General features: G+C 42.7%; 1 protein-coding gene across 1 annotated transcript; it reads left to right on the top strand.

The window, feature by feature from the left end:
- The first annotated feature begins 6,433 nt into the window (after nucleotides 1-6,433).
- Nucleotides 6,434-19,582, top strand: LOC129857389 (putative transmembrane protein ZNF593OS). Its single transcript, XM_055925595.1, has 3 exons — nucleotides 6,434-7,375; nucleotides 15,346-15,460; nucleotides 18,321-19,582. Exons 1-3 carry the CDS (start codon nucleotides 7,275-7,277, stop codon nucleotides 18,483-18,485), a joined length of 381 nt encoding a protein of 126 aa, XP_055781570.1. The 5' UTR covers nucleotides 6,434-7,274; the 3' UTR covers nucleotides 18,486-19,582.
- The last annotated feature ends 1,964 nt before the right edge of the window (nucleotides 19,583-21,546 follow it).

Below are 21,546 nucleotides of genomic sequence, written 5' to 3'. Positions count from 1 at the left end.
TAATTTGGACAGCAATATAACGTAGCAAATCATTATTCAGCAACTGTATATCAAACATTCTTTGTCACAGTTGTTGACATGCTGGTTTGTGCACAAATCCACACATTGTCTAGATCTGATACTTTCCTATTGGGCAGGGATAGCAACTGCTTCCTAGTCACCTGGGGCTCTCCTTCCTGTAAGAAAAATGCATGAATAAAATACATCCACTTTCATCCTATCGGATTACAATATTGGGGCCTTTTCTCTACTGCCATAAAAATGCATTACCTACCAATTCAACCTCTATTGGGCATCTGCTACTGTGTCAGCAAAAGTAAGTTCTCTGCTATGTGGTGGTTCTGTGTTGCCATTTTTCTAACACCAATCCATCCCTTTGATATCCATAAAGGTGGTGTGGCTGAGGGGTATACAGTACATTAGGAAAGTATTCAGGCCACTTTACTTTTTCCACATTGTTACGTTACAGCCTTATTCTAAAATGGAGGACACGTATATTAGTGTCTAGTTTGCGAAACAGACGCCTCACAAGTCCTCAAGGAGCAGCTTCATTAAATAGTACCCGCAAAACACCAGTCTCAATGTCAACAGTGAAAGGCGACTCCAGGATGCTGGCCTAGGCAGAGTTGCAAAGAAAAAGCCATATCTCAGACTGGCCAATAAAACAGGAACTCTGCCTAGAAAGCCAGCATCCCGGAGTTGCCTCTGAACTGTTGACATTGAGACTGGTGTTTTGCGCGTACTATTTAATGAAGCTGCCAGATGAGGACTTGTGAGGCGTCAGTTTCTCAAACTAAGACACTAATGTACTTGTCCTCTTGCTCAGTTGTGCACCTGGGCCTCCCACTCCTCATTCTATTCTGGTTAGAGCCAGTTTGCACTGTTGTGTAAAGGGAGTAGTACACAGCGTTGTACAAGATCTTCAGTTTCTTGGCAATTACCCGGATGGAATAGCCTTCATTTCTCAACAAGAATAGACTGACGAGTTTCAGAAGAAAGTTATTTGTTTCTGGCCATTTTGAGCATGTAATCGAACCCACAAATACTGATGCTCCAGATACTCAACTAGTCTAAAGAAGGCCAGTTGTATCGCTTTAAATCAGAACAACAGTTTTCAGCTGTGCTAACAATTGCAAAAGAGTTTTCTAATCAATTAGCCTTATAAAATGATAAACTTGGATTAGCTAACACAACGTGCCATTGGAACACAGGAATGATGGTCGCTGATAATGGGCCTCTGTATGACTATAGATATTCCATTAAAAATCAGCTGTTTCCAGCTACAATAGTGATTTACAACATTAACAATGTATACACTATTTCTGATCAATTTGATGTTATTTTCATTGACCAAAAATGTATCTTTCAAAAACAAGGCCATTTCTAAGTGACCCTAAACGTTTGAATGGTAGTGTAAGTCTTCAGACCCTTTACTCAGTACTTTGAAGTACCTTAGCAGTTATTACAGGGTATGACGCTACAAGCTTGGCACACCTGTATTTGGGGAGTTCTCCCATTCTTCTCTGCCGACCCTCTCAAGCTCTATCAGGTTGGATGGGGAGTGTTGCTGCACAGCTATTTTCAGGTCTCCAGAGATATTCGATCGGGTTCATGTTCGGCCTTTGGCTGGGCCACTCAAGGACATTCAGAATCTTGTCCCGAAGCCACGTCTTGGCTGTGTGCTTAGGGTCATTGTCCTGTTGGAAGGTGAACCTTTGCCCCAGTCTGAGGTCCTGAGCACTCTGGAGCAGGTTTTCATCAAGGATCTCTGTACTTTTCTCCGTTCATCTTTCCCTCGATCCTGACTAGTCTCCCAGTCCCTGCCGCTAAAAAACATCCCCACAGCATGATGCTGCCAACACCATGATTCACCGTAGGGATGGTGCCAGGTTTCAATCTTGGTTTCATCAGCCAAGATAATCTTGTTTATCATGGTCTGAGAGTCCTTTAGGTGCCTTTTGGCAAACTCAAAGCGGCCTGTCATGTGCCTTCCCTCTGGCCACTCTGCCATAAAGGCCTGATTGGTGGAGTGCTGCAGAGATGGTTGTCCTTCTGGAAGGTTCTCCCATCTCCACAGAGGAACTCTGGAGCTCTGTCAGAGTGACCATCGGGTTCTTGGTCACCTACCTGACCAAGGCCCTTCTCCCCCGATTGCTCAGTTTTTTGGTACCTTGCCGCAGATCTGTGCCTCGATACAATCCTGTCTCGGAGCTCTTCGGACAATTCCTTTGACCTCATGGCTTTGTTTTTGCTCTGACGTGCTCTGTCAACTGTGGGACCTTATTTAGACAGGTGTGTGCCTTTCCAAATCATGTCCAATCAATTGAATTTACCACAGGTGGACTTCAATCAAGTTGTAGAATCATCTCAAGGATGATCAATGGAAAAGAGGATGCACCTGAGCTCAATTTAGGGTCATAGCAAAGGGTTTGAATATTTATGTAAATAAGGTAATTATCTTTTTTATTTGTTATACACTTGCAAAAAAAATGAAAACCTGTTTTCGCTTTGTCATTATGGGGTATTGTGTTTAGATTGATTGATGATTTTTATTTATTTATTCATGGAAAAAGGGAAGGGGTGCACTAGAATTTGACTAGATTTCAATTTGACATGAGACATCAGTGTGATACCTTTTAGCCTCCAATAGAGGGCAGTGTCTTACCAGAATTAAGGGACTTTAATCAGTGGCTTGCATGTCCAACAGATGGCTTTCTTATCTCCAGCACTTTAGAATTGACCTAAGGAGAGACCTGTTAGTGTTTTCAATTTACATACATTGTACTTAGAGTTAATATACATCCAAACATTTGCAACATCAGCATGGCTAGGCTCTAACACATTTTGGTAAATTAGAAGGATAGCCTCCCCATTCCAACGTGGAAATTAGGAAAAATAGTGAGGCAAGTGGCTATATCTTTTCAACCAAATAGGAGAGTGTTTGATGTGCCTCTCCCTACAGTGGGATGTCACAGACACCACACTCGCTCCACGAACCAGGGGGCCAATATGACTGGCAAAAAGATGTTAACCTGTGAGTGTCGCTATCCACAACACAAGTACAGTATACAGTACAAACATGAGTCAGCGGAGGACAGTACAAACAGTCAGCAGAGAAGCAAAACATAGAAACGTGGCCTTGACGCTGTCTATACGAGAGGGGTTGGACCTAAATGTGGGGTTGGCCTGTATGTCATGTATCAAAATAATGAACAGATGAGGATTTCACACTCCACCGTCATTCTGGTAAGGGATAGTGAAGGTGCTCTCCTCTATCACGCAGGTCTCACACATTGGACTGGTGTGCCCTTTTCAAATAGTGTAGGCCTATTGGAATTTCCTATAGTCAGGAGGCACTTGTTGGACAAGAAACAGGAATTAACAAATGAAAACAAAGTGAAAGCAGACTTTTCAACTGAAAAGAAACAGCCACCGTAAATTTGTTATGAAACAACAACTAGCGAGACACCACACGGGATGGTAGTCCATCTTCACCCTGCAAACCTCAGCCGCTGAGTTCATGTGACGAGCATGAAGGGTGAGGGGATGGCATCCTCAAAGACAAACGTTAAGCTATACACATAGGCCTTCTAGCAGTTATTTGAGGATGACTACCCAAATTGGACTAGCTGGGAAGAGGAGGGAGTGGGAACGTTTTTCACAAGGAGAACAAATTATGGGGAGGGGAAAGCAACCTAAAAGGAAAGAGGAAGGTGGGTGTTGCTGAGAGTTCTGCTATTTGTTCTAGGATAGTGTTGACAAGAGGAATGGATATGAACATTCCAAATGTATTTAGGTCTATTTAAGCAATAAGACATGAGGGGGTGTGGTATATGGCCAATATACCACTGCTAAGGGATCTTCTTATTCACGACGCAATACTGAGTGCCTGGATACCACTCTTACATGCTGACCAGACCGGACACGTCGCATGCGCGAGCGTCGCAAAATATATTTAGAAATCCATGTTATTCAATTATTGCACCCACACTGCTTGCGCACGCCAACGAGCGTCTGCGACACCAAGGGCTAAAATAGATGTTGTTCCTCTTTCTGACGCAGAACGCGCTGCAAGTCCTGCCTCTCCCATCTCCTCATTGGTTTATAGAAGCAGGTACCCACGTGCCATCTCCTCATTGGTTATACCCACGTGGGTGATAGAAAGACGAACTGTTTTGCCGGTAGTGGTAATACAATGAAAGTTTAGATGCGATCACCATATAATTTAAACGATGAAAAAGCATGGAAGGAGGAGAGATGACTAGAAACGATTCGGTTGCCCGTTTTATGTGTGGATTAATTGTCGGAGTAGAGATCCTTGTGCATTTCAGGTAAAATAACAACTCAATGTTTATATCCCAGGACAAATTAGCTAGCAACAGCAAGCTAGCTAAATAGGACAAATGAACGTTAGCTAGCAACAGCAAGCTAACTAGCTAAATTAACATACATATTTATGCTTTTCGACCTGTCCCCAAATTAATGTCATTGGTTCAGAGTTTGTTTTGATATTTTAACAAGCTTCAATGCCATACAACTCTCCTTCCGTGGCCTCCATTTGCTCTTAAATACAAGTAAAACTAAATGCATGCTCTTCAACCGATCGCTGCCTGCACCTGCCCGCCTGTCCAACATCACTACTCTGGACGGCTCTGACTTAGAATATGTGGACAACTACAAATACCTAGGTGTCTGGTTAGACTGTAAACTCTCCTTCCAGACTCACATCAAACATCTCCAATCCAAAGTTAAATCTAGAATTGGCTTCCTATTCCGCAACAAAGCATCCTTCACTCATGCAGCCAAACATACCCTTGTAAAACTGACCATCCTACCAATCCTCGACTTCGGTGATGTCATTTACAAAATAGCCTCCAAAACCCTACTCAATAAATTGGATGCAGTCTATCACAGTGCCATCCGTTTTGTCACCAAAGCCCCATATACTACCCACCACTGCGACCTGTACACTCTCGTTGGCTGGCCCTCGCTTCATACTCGTCGTCAAACCCACTGGCTCCAGGTCATCTACAAGACCCTGCTAGGTAAAGTCCCCCCTTATCTCAGCTCGCTGGTCACCATAGCAGCACCTACCTGTAGCACGCGCTCCAGCAGGTATATCTCTCTGGTCACCCCCAAAACCAATTCTTCCTTTGGCCGCCTCTCCTTCCAGTTCTCTGCTGCCAATGACTGGAACGAACTACAAAAATCTCTGAAACTGGAAACACTTATCTCCCTCACTAGCTTTAAGCACCAGCTGTCAGAGCAGCTCATAGATTACTGCACCTGTACATAGCCCATCTATAATTTAGCCCAAACAACTACCTCTTTACCTACTGTATTTATTTATTTATTTATTTTGCTCCTTTGCACCCCATTATTTCTATCTCTACTTTTTTCTATCTCTACTATCTCTACTTTTTTGACTTTTTTTAACTTGCTGTATTGTATTAACTTCGCCACCATGGCCTTTTTATATTTTTATTTATTTATATATATTTTTTGTTTGCCTTCACCTCCCTTATCTCACCTCACTTGCTCATATTGTATATAGACTTATTTTTCACTGTATTATTGACTGTATTTTTGTTTTACTCCATGTGTAACTATGTGTTGTTGTATGTGTCGAACTGCTTTGCTTTATCTTGGCCAGGTCGCAATTGTAAATGAGAACGTGTTCTCAATTTGCCTACCTGGTTAAATAAAGGTGAAATTAAAAAAAATGCGTGTCGTGATCGCGTTTTGTGGGGGGGGGGGGGGGGGGGGATACATTTATGCACGATAGCGCAGCCGGTTTGGGCAAGGTGTTAGCCGTGGTATATTGGCCTTATACCACAAACCCCTTAGGTTCCTTATTGCTATTATAAACTGGTTACCAACGTAATTATAGCAGTAAAAATAAATGTTTTGTCATACCCGTGGTATACGGTCTGATATACCATGGCTGTCAGCCAATCAGCACCCAGTTTATAATAATGTATAGCTTCTGTCTTCCATCACCATGGCATTAGACCAGGGGCCAAAAGTGTGACACCAATCAGGCTCCGGAGAACTGGAGTTGCCCAGCCCTGCGTTAGACTAGAGTTCAACTACATACAACTAGCCTACACAGCAGAGCACTAAACTAACCATTTGTGTGCTAAATGTCTGTCTGTTGCTCGTTGGGCCAATAACCTATCTTCAGTCAACGAAAGCAATACTCCAACAACAGTCAATTAATCAATTATGTAGCCTATAAACCGCACTAGGCGAGCACATTCTATTCATAGGGGTCTGTGTGACTCATGGCTCAGATTGCCCCACCCACCTCATGTATCTATAGGCTTCCTATATAGCTTGATACGTGACCAACGTGTGCTTGTACTCCCTCGTTTGAGCACATTTCAACCAGCTCAATCCGAGCACAGTTGCAGGTCAGTTCAATCTACAGCTTTTTAACTGACACTTTTGCGCGAAAATTTTGTGTGTCCACAATTGATTTCCAACCGTTTGTTATTGGTTCACTCAATGATTAATTAGCTAACAATGGAAATGAGCACATACTGGAGGGGTAGAAAAATGGTTGAATTGTGTTATAACATTTGTTGGGGAAAGATAACAGATTTTTACGCCACAATATGACTTGGTTGGTTAACAATATGGATGGAGCCGCTAGGCAAAGTTATTTTTTATTAATTGATTTGTGTAATTAAAGTATAACCGCTCAATGGGATATTATTGATTAGTTAAAGAAATTATTTTACTTTTTTTCATTTGGAATTAATAGGTGTGGTTTTTAAATTAGTGCTGGGACCACTTAGGCTGCTTAGACAGGCAGCCCAATATAATTTTCTCCCCCCACAATTTATTTTGACCATCAGATCAGTTAAAGATTTGACGTAAAACGGCAGACGGAAGGGAGGCTTCTACAGATGCTGTTATTTGATCTAAAACATCAGGTGTACACCAACTCCAGTTAAGTAACTAATGCAAAGATTTAAAGCGCAATTATGCGTTTTTTCTCCAGTACATTGCCACGATCGTCAGTTATGTAGCTGCCCTACTGATCTCAGTGCGTCCTTGCTGGGATGACACAATCAATCTACTACCGGAGAATACCAACACCAAACACATTGGTTCACCGTTCCACGGGAGCGGACAGTACACAGCATACCGTAATGTTCTGAATAGTGGCCAAGTATACCTCGCTCCCTATTCCGTTGAACTATTTAGGAGTAACAAACAAGTCCTAACATTTATTGGAAACTGTTAAACTACCCTCCGGATCTCCGGGGATGAGCAACTCAACCCTGGGCCTAGCATCGCCGAGCCAGCGATACTCACCGGAGTGGAAAGCAGTGGATGGATCCACTGGTCGTCGCCGCTGCGGAAGTGGGTGAGTGCTATGGTCCCATGGTTTCTCTCGAGTTACCCGGCTCCAAGTTGGAATTTGACTTTCCAAACATATCCAAGTCGATATACGCGATCCCTGATTACTTCTGGCACGCAATTAGTTCCCGCATCCAGTGCAAGCGGAAGAGATAGTTCATTGCACTACCGAACTGCCCCTAATCAAAACGGCCTAAACCTAGCCGTCAGAAAACACAGAAAATGTAACTTTTTTTCAATGTGTCAATCACTAGAGTTATCTGGGACCCACGAGCTAAGCCCAAAGGACTAATAGGGGGGCACTTGAACATTCGCAGTGTCATTTCAAAAAGTGATCAATTCGACATCTTCTCACAGACTCCAACCTTGACTTCCTCTGCCTTTCAGAGACATGGCTCCATAAAAATCTCCATATGCTGCTTTGATTGTGCCTGGCCACAATGTTTTCAGGAGAGACATGATTGAAGGAAGAGGGGGTCATATTTACATTACAGAACACATCTGATGTAAACAAATTGAGTGGTCATGTGAGAATGAACTAGAATGTATTGGCCTTAAAGTTACACTGTCTCCCCAAATCTATTTTACCCTTATTGGAATGTATAGACCATCTTCCACCAAAAGTGTCTTTTGAGCAATTTAATAACATGCTAAGGGAATGTGATTTTGGGGAAAGAGGTCATCTTAATGGGAGATTTTAACATTAATTATGAAGACAAGTCTTGTAGGAAAAACCTCAAACTGATCCCTAATACATTTGACCTTACACAGCTAGTTAAAGGGCAATCCAGCGTGACTTGTTGCTCTAAAACACAGATTGCTCTGGTGTTCAGTAATTAAACCAGAGAGAGTGACTGACTAATTCATTCAATGTTGTTACTGGGCTATCTGATCATAATCTGACACGTATAGCCAGAAAGCTTTCTAAGAACAGGTTTAACCTCTCTGTTAGGTATTCTGAGTCGACCAGGCTTTCTAAGAGTGAATTTAATTATTTTGAAAACGCAATTAAGGAAATGAACTGGAATGATCTCTTGTCCTATACAGATGTGGAAGCAAATAGTCAGGTGTTTCTATCCACAATCCAGACTACAATAAATGGCTTCCTAAAGAAAATCAAAACTAAACCTGGCCAAAAGAGCACTATTCCTTGGCTAAATGGAGAAATCTGGTAACTGATGAAAGAACGAGATCATGCTCTAAAAATATCCATAAAGTACAAATTAGAGCATGACAGACGTAGGTTTACCATGTTGAGAAATAAGGTGATAAAAGAGGCCAAGGCAAACTTTTTTTATTAACATAATTGGTGAAGCAAAGGGAAATTCTAAATTGATCTGGGAGAATCTAAAATCTGTTGCTTTTATGAATTTTGTGTTGTTGCTTTTATGCTATGTTGCTCTGTCTGCATGCTATGTCTTGCTTGTCCTATGTTGCTCTGCGTGTGCTCACTGCTCATTGATTGTCTGTATTGTAATTGTTTTTAATAACCTGCCCAGAGACTGCGGTTGAAAATTAACCGGCTGGCTAAAACCGGAACATTTACTGAAACGTTGATTAATGTGCACTGTCCCTATAAAAATAAACTCATGTGATTGGTCAAAATACCAATTTGGTGGGAAAAAAATCAGAATGGGCTGCCTGTGTGAACAGCCTTAGTTTTGGCAGTTTGTCACCATTTGAATCTTAACTTTATTTAACTAGGCATGTCAGTTAACAAATTCTTATTTACAATGACGGCCTAACCCGGCCAAACCTAGACACCGTTGGGCCAATTGTGCACCGCCCTTTGGGACTCCCAATCACATCCAGATGTGATACAGCTTGGATTTGAAAGCAGGGACTGTAGTGACGCTTCTTGCACTGAGATGCAGTGCCTTAGACCGCTGCGCCACTCGGGATCCCAATTACCCTGCAGCACTGCTTATCTAAAAGTATTCATTGTATTTTGTTGGATGTCTGCGAAATTGAAAAGCATCTTGTTTCAACAGCTTATGAAATATGGTGCAACTTTTTTGGAGAAACTGCTGAATGCTGGCAGCATGCCACCCTGCATCCCACTGCTGGCTTGCTTCTGAAGCTGAGCAGGGTTGGTCCTGGTCAGTCCCTGGATGGGAGATCAGATCCTGCTGGAAGTGGTGTTGTAGGACCAGTAGGAGGCACCCTTTCCTTGTGTCTAAAATAATAAAAATCAAAAATAATATCTCAATGCCCCAGGGCAGTGATTGGAGACGTTGTCCTGTGCAGGGCGCTGTCTTTCGGATGGGACTTTAAACGGGTGTCCTGACTCTCTGTGGTCACTGAAGATCCCATGGCACTTATCGTAAGAGTAGGGGTGTTAACCCTGGTGTCCTGGCAAAACTAGATTTATTAGGTGGCAATTGATGCATTTCATACGATTATTAAACTCTTGTGTAAATGTCTTCAGAAAACATGGTAAATCAATAAGGTTGTACTACATTTGTTAGTTTAACTGAGAAAAGTACTACTATATGTGTAAATACTGTAACAACTGTAATGGTCGTTGTTCACACGTGCAAGAGGCAGGTGGCGGCAGCTATCCTCCATTCCAGATTTGAGGTGACGGTATAGGGGCTTTGACTGAGAAATGAGGACAATGGGGTGATTAAAATGGCACTGGCATGTCTGGAGGGGAGGGGTCACATAGGGTGGGGTATGTGAAATTCTGTAACACTGTTTCTGGTTAATTACATGCCAGGGATGGGCATAATTTCACACATGTGGGTGTTTGTCATTGGAGTTTGCTGTCTGTTGTGTTTAAAATGCACAATAGGCCTATGTGTTTTTTTTAACTAGGCAAGTCAGTTAAGAACAAATTCTTATTTTCAATGACGGCCTACCAGGGAACAGTGGGTTAACTGCCTTGCAGAACAACAGGTTTTTACCTTGTCAGCTCGGGGATTCACTCCAGCAACCTTTCGGTTACTGGCCCAACACTAACCACTAGGCTACCTGCCGTCCCGAAATGTTCCCCTCTCACCAAGTACAAGCTATGTTGGTTAAAAGTTGCTACTTGGGTCTTGTTTAGAATGCCTCTAGGCCTATATGGTTGCATCCATGGACTGTATATATGAACTATACCATCTAGTCATGTGTACGTTTGACCTTTTTGCAGGACTAAACTGATAACCCTTCACGTTGATCTCTGGTTAACTTCTGGTGCTGTATCTCCGATAAGACTATACGTCCCCCATCCACCCCTCCCACACTAGTCGAGAGTGCATAATATGGTGATAATGTATTGATATGAGATTCCTAGAAGCATCATACGTTATGTGATCTTTACATTTTCATTAATTAAGCAACGTAATCAATGTCTCAATGCCAATTGACGATTGATTGTCATCACAAGCCTTCCTTCCTGCCTTTAAAAAAAAAAAAAATTCACTGACATATCAACTCTGGGTGGTAGGTGTCGTAAACTGCATTCAAATTTTATGGCCGGCCCAGTTGGTTCTGATTTGACTTCGAATGGCTTGTGCTAATGGTCTTCATTGTTTACAAGCCACACTGCAAAGACGTGCTGGAAATGGTGGCCCTCCTTTTTCGGAGCAAGACTCACTTCAGATTAGGTGCATGTGCCACTTCTGGAAAAACTCCCCAAATTAAATTTTGGGCCTGGGACTCCTTCATGCACAGCTGATGGCTTGCCTGTGAATCACGACGATCACAGAGACAGGGGGCTTGACTGTGGGGGTTGTGGTGACGCTTTCCCCATCTTGATGAAAGATTAAATGACTCTGACCATTTTGTGCAAGCCCCTTGACCAGGTCTGATTCCCATTCTACGCCACAGAAACAAGGAGAAGCCAGTCAATGCGAGCGTGCTCTACGTGGGCGTGGCTTATCGCTGCTCGAGTGAGGAAATATGGAAACTAGTGCACACGCTACGGTCATATGAAGTAGAAGGTAGGTCTTAAGCCCAGTAAGCATTGGGGAGAATGGAGATTACACAACGTTTTGATCGATCAGATTTATGATGTGATGTAATGCTGCAGCGGAGCCGTTGAGGTCAGATCGGTGGCTCTGAGGAGAGATTGAAGCTCTGACAGTAGCACCGTCTCAGCACCTGATGCCTCTAGCTCTCCCCATTTATCAGCCCACGTCACTCAGTGGAGAAACCTCCAAGTTGTTTTAGATGGGAACAGTACGGGGAGCGAAGATGTGGGAAGATAGGAGAGATGAAGGAGCTCTAGAAGGCTGTCATTGGCTGTGAGTTCGGGGGCTTGCTGTATCTGCTCACAAGACTGGTGCAGCAGAAACACAAGGCTAATGAAATTTTTACTGCTCTTGTGTCAGAGAGGGAGTGATTGAATTCTGCAGAAATATCCTCAGTTTACAGCGTAAAACACCAAATAATGCATGCAGAATTAGGCTGATACCCGCTAATTATCAAAATCCAGAAAAGAGCTGTTAAATTCTACAACCACCTAAAAGGAAGCGATTCCCAAACCTTCCATAACAAAGCCATCACCTACAGAGAGATGAACCTGTAGAAGAGTCCCCTAAGCAAGCTGGTCCTGGGGCTCTGTTCACAAACACACCCCACAGATCCCCAGGACAGCAACACAATTAGACCCAACCAAATCATGAAACTTGACACATTGGAAAGAATTAACAAAAAAACAGAGCAAACTAGAATGCTATTTGGTCCTTAACAGAGAGTACACAGTGGCAGAATACCTGACCACTGTGAGTGACCCAAACTTAAATAACGCTTTGACTATGTACAGACTCGGCGAGCATAGCCTTGCTATTGAGAAAGGCTGCCGTGGCAGACCTGGCTCTCCAGAGAAGACATGCTGTTCACACTGCTCACAAAAGGAGGTGGAAACTGAGCTGCACTTCCTAACCCCCTGCCAAATGTATGACCATATTAGAGACGCCTATTTACTGCGTGAAATATCACAGTGTGCCATCACAGCAGCAAGATTTGTGACCTATTGCCACACAAAAAGGGCAACCAGTGAAGAACAAACAAAATTGTAAATACAACCCATGTTTATTTATTTTCCCCTTTGTACTTGAACTATTTGCACATTGTTACAACACTATATATAGACATTTGAAATGTCTATTCTTTTGGGACTTCTGTGAGTGTAATGTTTACTGTTAATTTTTGTAAATTTCACTTATCTTCACTTGCTTTGACAATGTTAACATGTTTCCCATGCCAATAAAGCCCTTAAATTGGAATTGCGAGAGAGCGGTTAGGTCATTTATGCAGAGGGCTGCTGCTCTTGCTCTCTCCCCAACCCATTACCCTTTTGTGTGTTTTCACGGCCTCTGTCCCTTTCTTCCTGGTCTGAAAGCAGCTCTTAAGCAGGCCTTTTATAGCTTGATCCGAAGCCATGTTCACAGCAATGATCAGAACCCAAAAAGGGCAGGGATGTATTGATGAGGGTGGATGTCTTCTCATATTTTTAATAGATATAGCCTATATCCAAACCTCGACCACAAAACATTAGAGTTCCAATTCCCAAAATTGGTTTACCAGACAAGTGTCCCTGATTTTGTGAATTTAATTACATTGGATAAATTGATATCGGTATGTTCTTTATTAGCTTTGAGAATGTCGACAGAGAACCTGTTCAAAACCAAAGATTCACTTAATTTAATCTCCTAATTGGATTATTTGAATGGAGACCAAACAATCAGATTATTTTAAGGTTGTTAATCGGACCCCTGCATTGCTGACAGATTTAAAGAAAGCTTTGGATTGGTCTACTGTGTGATCTTGGCCACAAGGTGATGGAGCTGGCTTTGGCCATGAATCTCCGTAGTAACACATCTTTGATAGTTGAGTAGTGAAGGAACCCTTCAAAGATATAGACGCATCAAATAGCATTGCCCAAAAGGACATTGATCTAGCATGGCATGATGGGATACTACTACAAGGTTGTGACGTCATTGTCCATCAACAGTATGGATGTCGAGCAATGCCATAATTTGGCATGAAGCCATGAACATAATTAAAAGTAAGATTCTGGTGAAGACTCAACGATTTAGGTGTAAACATTGGTTACATCATTGTTTGGAAGATTTCCGGAAGAGAAACCGCAAATATTAGCCCAGTGAAATGGAAGGAGCTTATGTAACACAAACACACTCCACAATCATAAAGGCGAAATGACCCACTAATGTGAATGATGTTGTTTTTCCAAGTCATCATGAACAAGGAGTGGTCAGTTCTGGAAGGAAAATCCTGATATTTCTGCTACTGTTGGAGGAGATTAAGAGGGCAGGTCAACGTTGTTACATAGTCCAACGCGTTGACACACATGTTCCCTTAGGCGTGTGCTGTTAAGCTTATTAACACTTTTCTCTCTCTCTCTCTTTCCAATGTGTTGGCTGGATGAGCAAATACCATCTGACAGGTCACAGAGTTTTTATACTATTGTGGTGGGGAAGAGGGTTGGGCTTGAGTGTGTTAGAGCGCAAGCCACAGAGAGTGATGCATTTTGACAGCTGTGTGTGTGTGTGTGTGTGTGTGTGTTGGGCAAGTCTGCAGATCTGGTTGGGTGAGACTGGGCTATATAATAGGGCGGAGCATACAGCAGAAGCTTTCTCCGTAGTTCCAGTCTCCCGTCACACTGTGGGGTACCCAAACTACCAGGTGCTCTTTGGTTGGCTGGGCGCTAGGTGGTTGGAATTCAGACTGGCCAGTTGGAGTAGCAGATACAGGATCTTTACCACCACAGAGCCTGTGGAAGGTGTGGAGGATCCAACATTTTTTTTTTTTTTTTTACGACTGCATTCCGGACCGCTTTTTGCCCAGGAGCAAGTCGGAAACCCGAAATTTCAAGAAGTTTTTGGTGCATTCCTCTTTTTTTTTTTTGCCTGAGCAAAAGGGTGTAATCGCAACCAGGTTGGCAGATGAATCCCTCGCATGTTTCTACCTTCCCTGCACACTGCCAGCTTTTTCCCCTTGCCTCCCCAGTGAAATTGTTGTTATTGATGCGATGTTCACTGATTGGTGAACTTTGACATAGGACCCATGTTATTGGTCATGGAGAGATGCATTTAGATGATGGCATAATGAGTTAATTAGGATCTCTTTAGTGGTGGTGTTGTCCCCCCCCCTACACAGCTGGTCCTGTTTACTTGAGTTGGAGCGCTATCGCTCAGTTTTCCACATCTCGCAGAAATGTACTTCAAAGCAAGCCACTCAAGCAGTTGGAAGTAAAGAAAAAAGACAATTGAACACTTTAAAGGCTAGAATTTGGCTCTTTCCAATTAGGGATGTCGCATTTGAAAATGATCTGGAAAATTGTCCTGCATCTAGTGTTTGGAGGGAATTCCTTGAATTGGAATGATGATGATGATGATAATCAAGATGACCACTCATTACATGTCATTATCTTCAGAGGCTGAATGAATTTAATGTTTTTCGAGTCAAGTTCACGGCTTCGTGAATAGCAGCATTGTTGCCCTCGTCAGATCTAGTTCAGATGTGCTGATTTGAGATTATTATAAAACATTTTTAAAGGTTCTGAGAAACGGTGTCAGGTCCAAAACCAGACCAGATGTTAGTTCTGACGGTGGTACTCTTTTCTGGATGGGTTTGTCTGTATCGAGACTAGACTGCACTGGACCGGATCAGGGAGGCTGGGATTGTTCATAGTCCTCGCCTCAGGCAAGAACTGTTCCCTTCCTCGAAGCCGTTCAGATGGTTTGAGTTTATTTGCAAGCATAGAGAACGGCCTCGTTTCTCATTTTGCCAGTCTGTCGCCGGTATCAAACTTGAAGAGGTTTTGGTTTAATTTGTAAGCACATTTCTTAATTTTTTTCCCTCCGTGTTTAACAAAGTTTAATTTGATGCTATTGTCTTCTACTTGGATGGTTCTGAAAACACTCTTTATTGAGGCATCAGTATGCCTCTACACATGGGATGAATTATGGTTTCCTATTGGCTTAGTGGTCAGATGGAGTGACTCCATTATCTCTTAATCTGCAGGTCTCCAGACCAGAGCTGCATCAACACACCGCACAAAGAAAACAACCCCAGACCCACTACAGACATGATCATCAGACTGGGCAGACTGACACCTGGATACTTCCGCCTCCTACAGGTTTGTAAACTATTGATGACCTTTTCATTTGGGGTTTTGGGTGTGCCTAATACTGTATGAATTCATGTGGCAGGAAATATATTGACACTTCTGTCTACTTATTGATATGACTTGTTACGGTGAGTCAGCACTAAATACTGTAAAGATGCAGTCCATGTGGAAGCGTCAACACTTGATTGGAAAAAAAACAAAATATCATTCCATTTCAGAACAACAGATTACCAGTATTGTGTTCTAGAGTTGCAGATGCATTAGAAATAAATCATCTGGGCACCATATCCACTCCCACACCAGTCAATGAAATTCCTATCCTCCCTTTAACAGTTTTGTATTTGCTGATCTTTAGGCTTGAATAACAACAATGGCCATGACCGATTTTTCAATAGAGTACTTGTTGACTTAGGAAATGCCAGCTCAGATGATTCACTTGACTTGGAATGTAAGAGTAGTGTGACGAGGTTTAACTTCCCCCCTTGGCTCCGATGTGGATGTGAGCGAAATGAAAAATGGACCACTTCAGAGTATTTGAGCGTTACTCCAAGGCCATGGTTTCTCTGCTCACACCCAGTAGCTGAAAGCGAATGAAAACTGCCTCTCTAATCCTATTTAAAATGTAAGTAGTGTTTTCCCCCTTTTTGCCTGAGTTCTACTGTAGACTCTAAACGAGGCAAGTGACCAGTTGGTAAAACGGCATTACCAACACTAACTTGTCAGTCCATGTTGAATTCAGCCAGGCGGGAATCTGGGCCTGATGTATAATAGTATCTGCTTTCCCCAGAATTCGGAAAACAAAGACCCCCGTATAGACTTTAGGAGAAGGTGACTCGCTGTTACGTGAAATTCCACATGTTGCTGTGACAATTGATTTTCTTTAGTTGGAGGATTTGAATATGTGTGATGGAATTGAGGACTTCTCTGCATTCTTGATTGGATTTATGGTTGGATTTATGATGGTTAAAATGCTTTCAGAGACTAAGTTATCCATGTGGTTATTAAATCAATACTCTCCATTAGTGAGATTGCCTATGCCCACCTGAAAGCAATCAAAGATGTCTAACATCCTCATTGAAAGGGAAAGTGGGGAAACCTAGTCAGTTCAACTGAAATGTGTCTTCCGCATTTAACCCAACCCCTCTGAGCCTCAGACCTCTCCAATCCCACTTCCATATATACACTATAGATACAAAAGTATATGGACACCCTCACAAATTAGTGCATTCGGCTATTTCAGCCACACCCATTGCTGACAGGTGTATAAAATCGAGCACACAGCCATGCAATCTCCATAGACAAACGTTAGAATGGCCTTACTGAAGAGCTCTGTGACTTTCAATGTGGCACCGTCATAGGATGCCACCTTTCCAACAAGTCAGTTTGTCAAATTTCTGCCCTGCTAAAACTGCCACGGTCAACTGTAAGTGCTGTTATTGCGAAGTGGTAGGCCACACAAGCTCACAGAACGGGACCGCGAAGTGCTGAAGTTCATAGCGTGTAAAAATCGCCTGTCAACGATTGCAATACTCACTACCGCGTTCCAAACTGCCCCTGGAAGCAACGTCAGCACAATAGCTGTTGGTCGGGAGCTTCGTGAAGTGGGTTTCCATGGTCAAGCAGCCGCACACAAGCCTAAGATCACCATGCGCAATGCCAAGTGTCGGCTGGAGTGGTGTAAAGCTCGCCACCATTGGACTCTGGAGCAGTGGAAACAGGTTCTCTGGAGTGATGAATTACACTTCACCATCTGGCAGATGCCAGGAAAATGCTACTTGCCCGAATGCATAGTGCCAACTGTAAAGTTTGGTGGAGGAGGAATAATGGGGCTGTTTTTTCATGGTTCGGGCTAGGCCCCTTAGTTCCAGTGAACGGAAATCTTAATGCTACAGCATACAATGACATTCTAGGCGATTCTTTGTGGCAACAGTTTGGGGAAGGCCCTTTTTTCTGTTCTAGCTTGATAATGCCGCCGTGCACAAAATGAGGTGCATACAGTCATGGTTTGTCGAGATCGGTGTAGAATACTTGACTGGCCTGACCTCAACCCCATCAAACACCTTTGGGATGAATTGGAATGCCGACTGCGAGCCAGGCCTATCGCCTAACATCAGTGCACGACCTGTCTTATGCTCTTGTTGCTGAATGGAAGCAAGTCGCCGCAGCAATGTTCCAACATCTAGTGGAAAGCCTTCCCAGAAGCGTGGATGCTTTTAGGGAGGGGGGGGGGGGGGGACTGCATGATAATGCCCATGATTTTGGAGTGAGATGTTCGACGAGCAGGCGTCCACATACTTCTGCACATGTAGTGTAGTTGCTATCTTGCGGGTGTATCCAGAGGCCTTTTTCACTGAAGATATGGCAGTGCTTTCTAAACGCCTGAGCTTAAAATGGAGTCCTATCTTATTTGCTTTGAGGCCCTCCAGGGATAATTAGTGCAAAGTGCAAAACTGTATTCTAAGGAGTCCACACACCCTCCGGATGTGAGGGGACTTTCTGCACCTGCCCTTTGGTATAGCGTGCAAGGAGTTTGGTCCCGTGTACCAAGAACATTTTTTTTTTTTGCTGAAATATTTCCTTGCCCTCTAAATGTTTAATAACTGTTCTAACCACAACCCTAGGCACATGACAGGGCACTGTGGATATGTGGAACGCTGGTGTTGTTGGGTTTTTGGTATCGTTTTTGAAAGGAAGAACCTTTTATTTCTGTACATTTTCATGTTTCGTCACATTCAATTATCTTTTTAAACAGTCTTTGACTTAGGCAAAATTTAGGCATTGGTTTTGTTTTTCCAGATTTGGTTCAGATATGTTCTCCGACCCATGCGTTGATCACTCACCTTTTTTGCCTTTTGTGTGTTCTCTCTAGAGACAGGTGGCCGGTGAGGTGCAGACCCAGCCACAGGACCGCGTGGTCAACCAGATAGCCATGATGCTGGCCATCATGGGCCTAAGCCTGTCCTACTACAGTGCCAAACGGATGACCGAGAAGGTCCAGAGGCTCCAGAAGAGAAGAGATCCCCATACACCCTGAAGACCCCCCGGCCCCCATGCGCCGGTGCTTTGAACCTGGAGAGAAGACGAACCAATGCAGAGATGTTGTGGAGAGGAGACATGGAGATGTCGGTGTCCAGAACAACACCTTTTCACAACCAATCAGTCGTAGTCACGTCGTTCACACACTGGAGTTTTACTGGGATCACTCTCAATGCGAGGAGAGTTCAGGGGCTGCTGCTTTTAAGGGTATCTTGTTAATTTTTCACACCAATTGGGGGGTAGGAGGGCGTGTGTCTGTGTGTGAGAAAGGCCCACGGTGGGGTTCGTGTGGTCCTGATAAGGTTTGGGGGGGTAAAAAGTACTACCAGCTGTCTATGGTCAGGCTGGGCCTGAGCTTTAGTTGTTGCCAAGGTACATGCGTGCAAGATGCCGTCAATACTGTTCTGAGCTAAAAAGGGATAGAAAAATGCCAAACAAATTATTCTAGTGTACTGTGAAACTTGCCAGTGCTTCAAGCATATGACTGTGTGTAAAATAACTGAACAGTAATTATTTTTTAAGGGAAGGCTATCTGCATTTGAGATGTATCTAGTAATGACTGAAGGCGGGCCCATGGTGTGGGGAGAAAGTAACCCTCTTAGGTTTTTGTAATTTCTTATTGTTAAAAAAATTAAAGTGAGCCATGTGAACTAGAGGTGGAGGAGGAGTCTCAAACTGGTTAATAATTCCACACATGTTTAATATCTGTTAATGTCAGACACAAAAAAACAACAGTACAAGTGAAACGCAGTATTTTAACATTTTAGGAACTTGCTTATCCAAATCTATGAAAAAAGGCACTTAATCCAAATAACAAACTATGTTTTTCCACAATGTTTCCAGATTAATCGATTTAAGTCTTGATAAAGAATGGTGGCTTTCTTTAAAGAACTCGATCTGCAATGGCTACTAGGTGTTACCACAGAATATTCTAACTTCAGTAAACGTTGCATGGGTGTGCAGCTTTTAAACTCTACATAAAACTTGGATTTCATTAATACTGTCACGTTTTAGTTTTTTAAAGAATGATCACCATGAATGTATATTTCTGTGATGTTTAGAAAAATCAAATAAAGCTGTGACTTGATAAGAACAGTGGCAGTTTAGTAATGATTTTAAGGTGTTTGGGAATTCTGGAAAAACCGCTGTGAACAAGCTCCATTTTATCACAATATTTATCTTTCGCTAAGGGAAACTTCTCTTAATCTCTACATTTTCTCTGTGAAATGATGCTGTTGCCACACCAGTTCAGCTCAATAGCTGTTTGGTTGGATTTGGCATATTACACTGTGTCGTAGCACCACTTCCTGTATCATAGGGTGTCTGGTGTCTGCAGGAGCATGACGGCTGCACAGAACAGGAAGTGTTCAGGCCTCCAGACAGCCGTTATCTTCTTCATAACTTGGGCATCTGTATCTGTCTGTACCAGTCTGGCCTCAAATCCGTAGCCCCTGCTGCACCACTTTAACAGTGGTGGCAAAATCACAGGGCAATGTTTTAATCTATACTGAACAAAAATATAAACAACAATTTCAAATATTTTACTGAGTTACAGTTCATATAACGAAATCATTCATTTGAAATAAATTCATGAATTCCTAATTTATGGATTTCACATGGCTGGGCAGTCTGGCCAGTCTCACTCTCCACCCACTGGAGAGACAGGCCCAGCTAAACAGAATATTTTTTTTTCCCCACAAAGGGCTTTATTACAGACAGAAATACTCCTCTGTTTCATCAGCTGTCTGGGTGGCTGGTCTCAGACAATCCCGCAGGTGAAGAAGCCGGATGTGGCGGTCATAGGCTGGCGTTGTTACACGTGGTCTGCAGTTGTGACGTCGGTTGGACGTACTGCTAAGATCTCTAAAATGACGTTAGAGGTGGCTTATGGTAGAGAAACTAATATTAAATTCTCTGACAACAGCTCTGGTGGACAATCCTGCAGTCAGCATGCTAATTGTGCGCTCCCTCAACTTGAGACATCTGTGGTGTGTGACAACTGCACATTTTAGTGGCCTTTTATTGTCCCCAGCACAAGATGCACCTGTGTGATGATCATGCTGTTTAATCAGCTTCTTGATATGCCACACCTGTCGGGTGGATGGATGGATGCATATGGAACATTTCTGGGCTCTTTTATTTCAGCTCAGGAAACATGGGAACAACACTTTACATGTGTTTATATTTTTGTTAATATATTTTGCTGTAACTGTCAGACAGTTGCACATTTGAATTGCTATGTTCTCCAATGGCACTCATTTTAGAATGTGTACAGATGATCCTCTACAGGATCGGTGTCCCACCGCGGGACGGTTGAGCTAAGATAGGCTAATGTGATTAGCATGAGGTTGTAAGTAACAAGAATATTTCCCAGGACATAGACATATCTGATATGGGCAGAAAGCTTAAATTCTTGTTAATCTAACTGCACTGTCCAATTTACAGTAGCTATGACAGTGAAAGAATGCAATGCTATTGTTTGAGGAGAGTGCACAGTTATGAACTTGAAAATGTATTAATAAACCAATTAGGCACATTTGGGCAGTCTCAGTGCAACATTTTGAACAGAAATGCAATGGTTCATTGGATCAGTCTAAAACTTTGCACATACACTGCTGCCATCTAGTGGCCATAATCTAAATTGTGCCTAGATTCCTAAGTCATATATTGGCATTTCTCTTGCGTTTCAAAGATGATTACAAAAAACATGTTTTTTCTTCTTTGTATTATCTTTTACCAGATCTAATGTGTTATATTCTTCTACATTAATTTCACATTTCCACAAACTTCAAAGTGTTTCCTTTCAAATGGTATCAAGAATATGCATATCCTTGCTTCTGGTCCTGAGCTACAAGCAGTTCGATTTGGGTATGTCATTTTAGGCAAAAATTGAAAAAAGGGTCAAATCCCTAAACAAACTCCATGTTTTGAGATCCTGCCAGCCCAGTATATTTGAGAGTTGGAGGTAGACTCATGCACCAGTTAAGCATCAGCCATTCTGAGGCCCCTCCTTGTCTGTTCCATGTTATCTCTACAGAATGTTCTCTTCTATAGCTGGG

Source organism: Salvelinus fontinalis, chromosome 6 (genome assembly GCF_029448725.1).
Source record: "Salvelinus fontinalis isolate EN_2023a chromosome 6, ASM2944872v1, whole genome shotgun sequence".
Lineage (NCBI taxonomy): Eukaryota > Metazoa > Chordata > Actinopteri > Salmoniformes > Salmonidae > Salvelinus > Salvelinus fontinalis.
The sequence above is the reverse complement of the archived record's forward strand: the minus strand, read 5'-3'. Positions and strand labels throughout refer to the sequence as shown.

Bases quoted from the DNA above. Each gene is read 5' to 3' on its own strand.
- LOC129857389 (XM_055925595.1), top strand. From the start codon at position 7,275: ATGAGCAACTCAACCCTGGGCCTAGCATCGCCGAGCCAGCGATACTCA. The intron at 7,376-15,345 runs GTGAGTGCTATG...CTTAATCTGCAG, and splicing joins CGTCGCCGCTGCGGAAGTGG to GTCTCCAGACCAGAGCTGCA. The intron at 15,461-18,320 runs GTTTGTAAACTA...TGTTCTCTCTAG, and splicing joins GATACTTCCGCCTCCTACAG to AGACAGGTGGCCGGTGAGGT.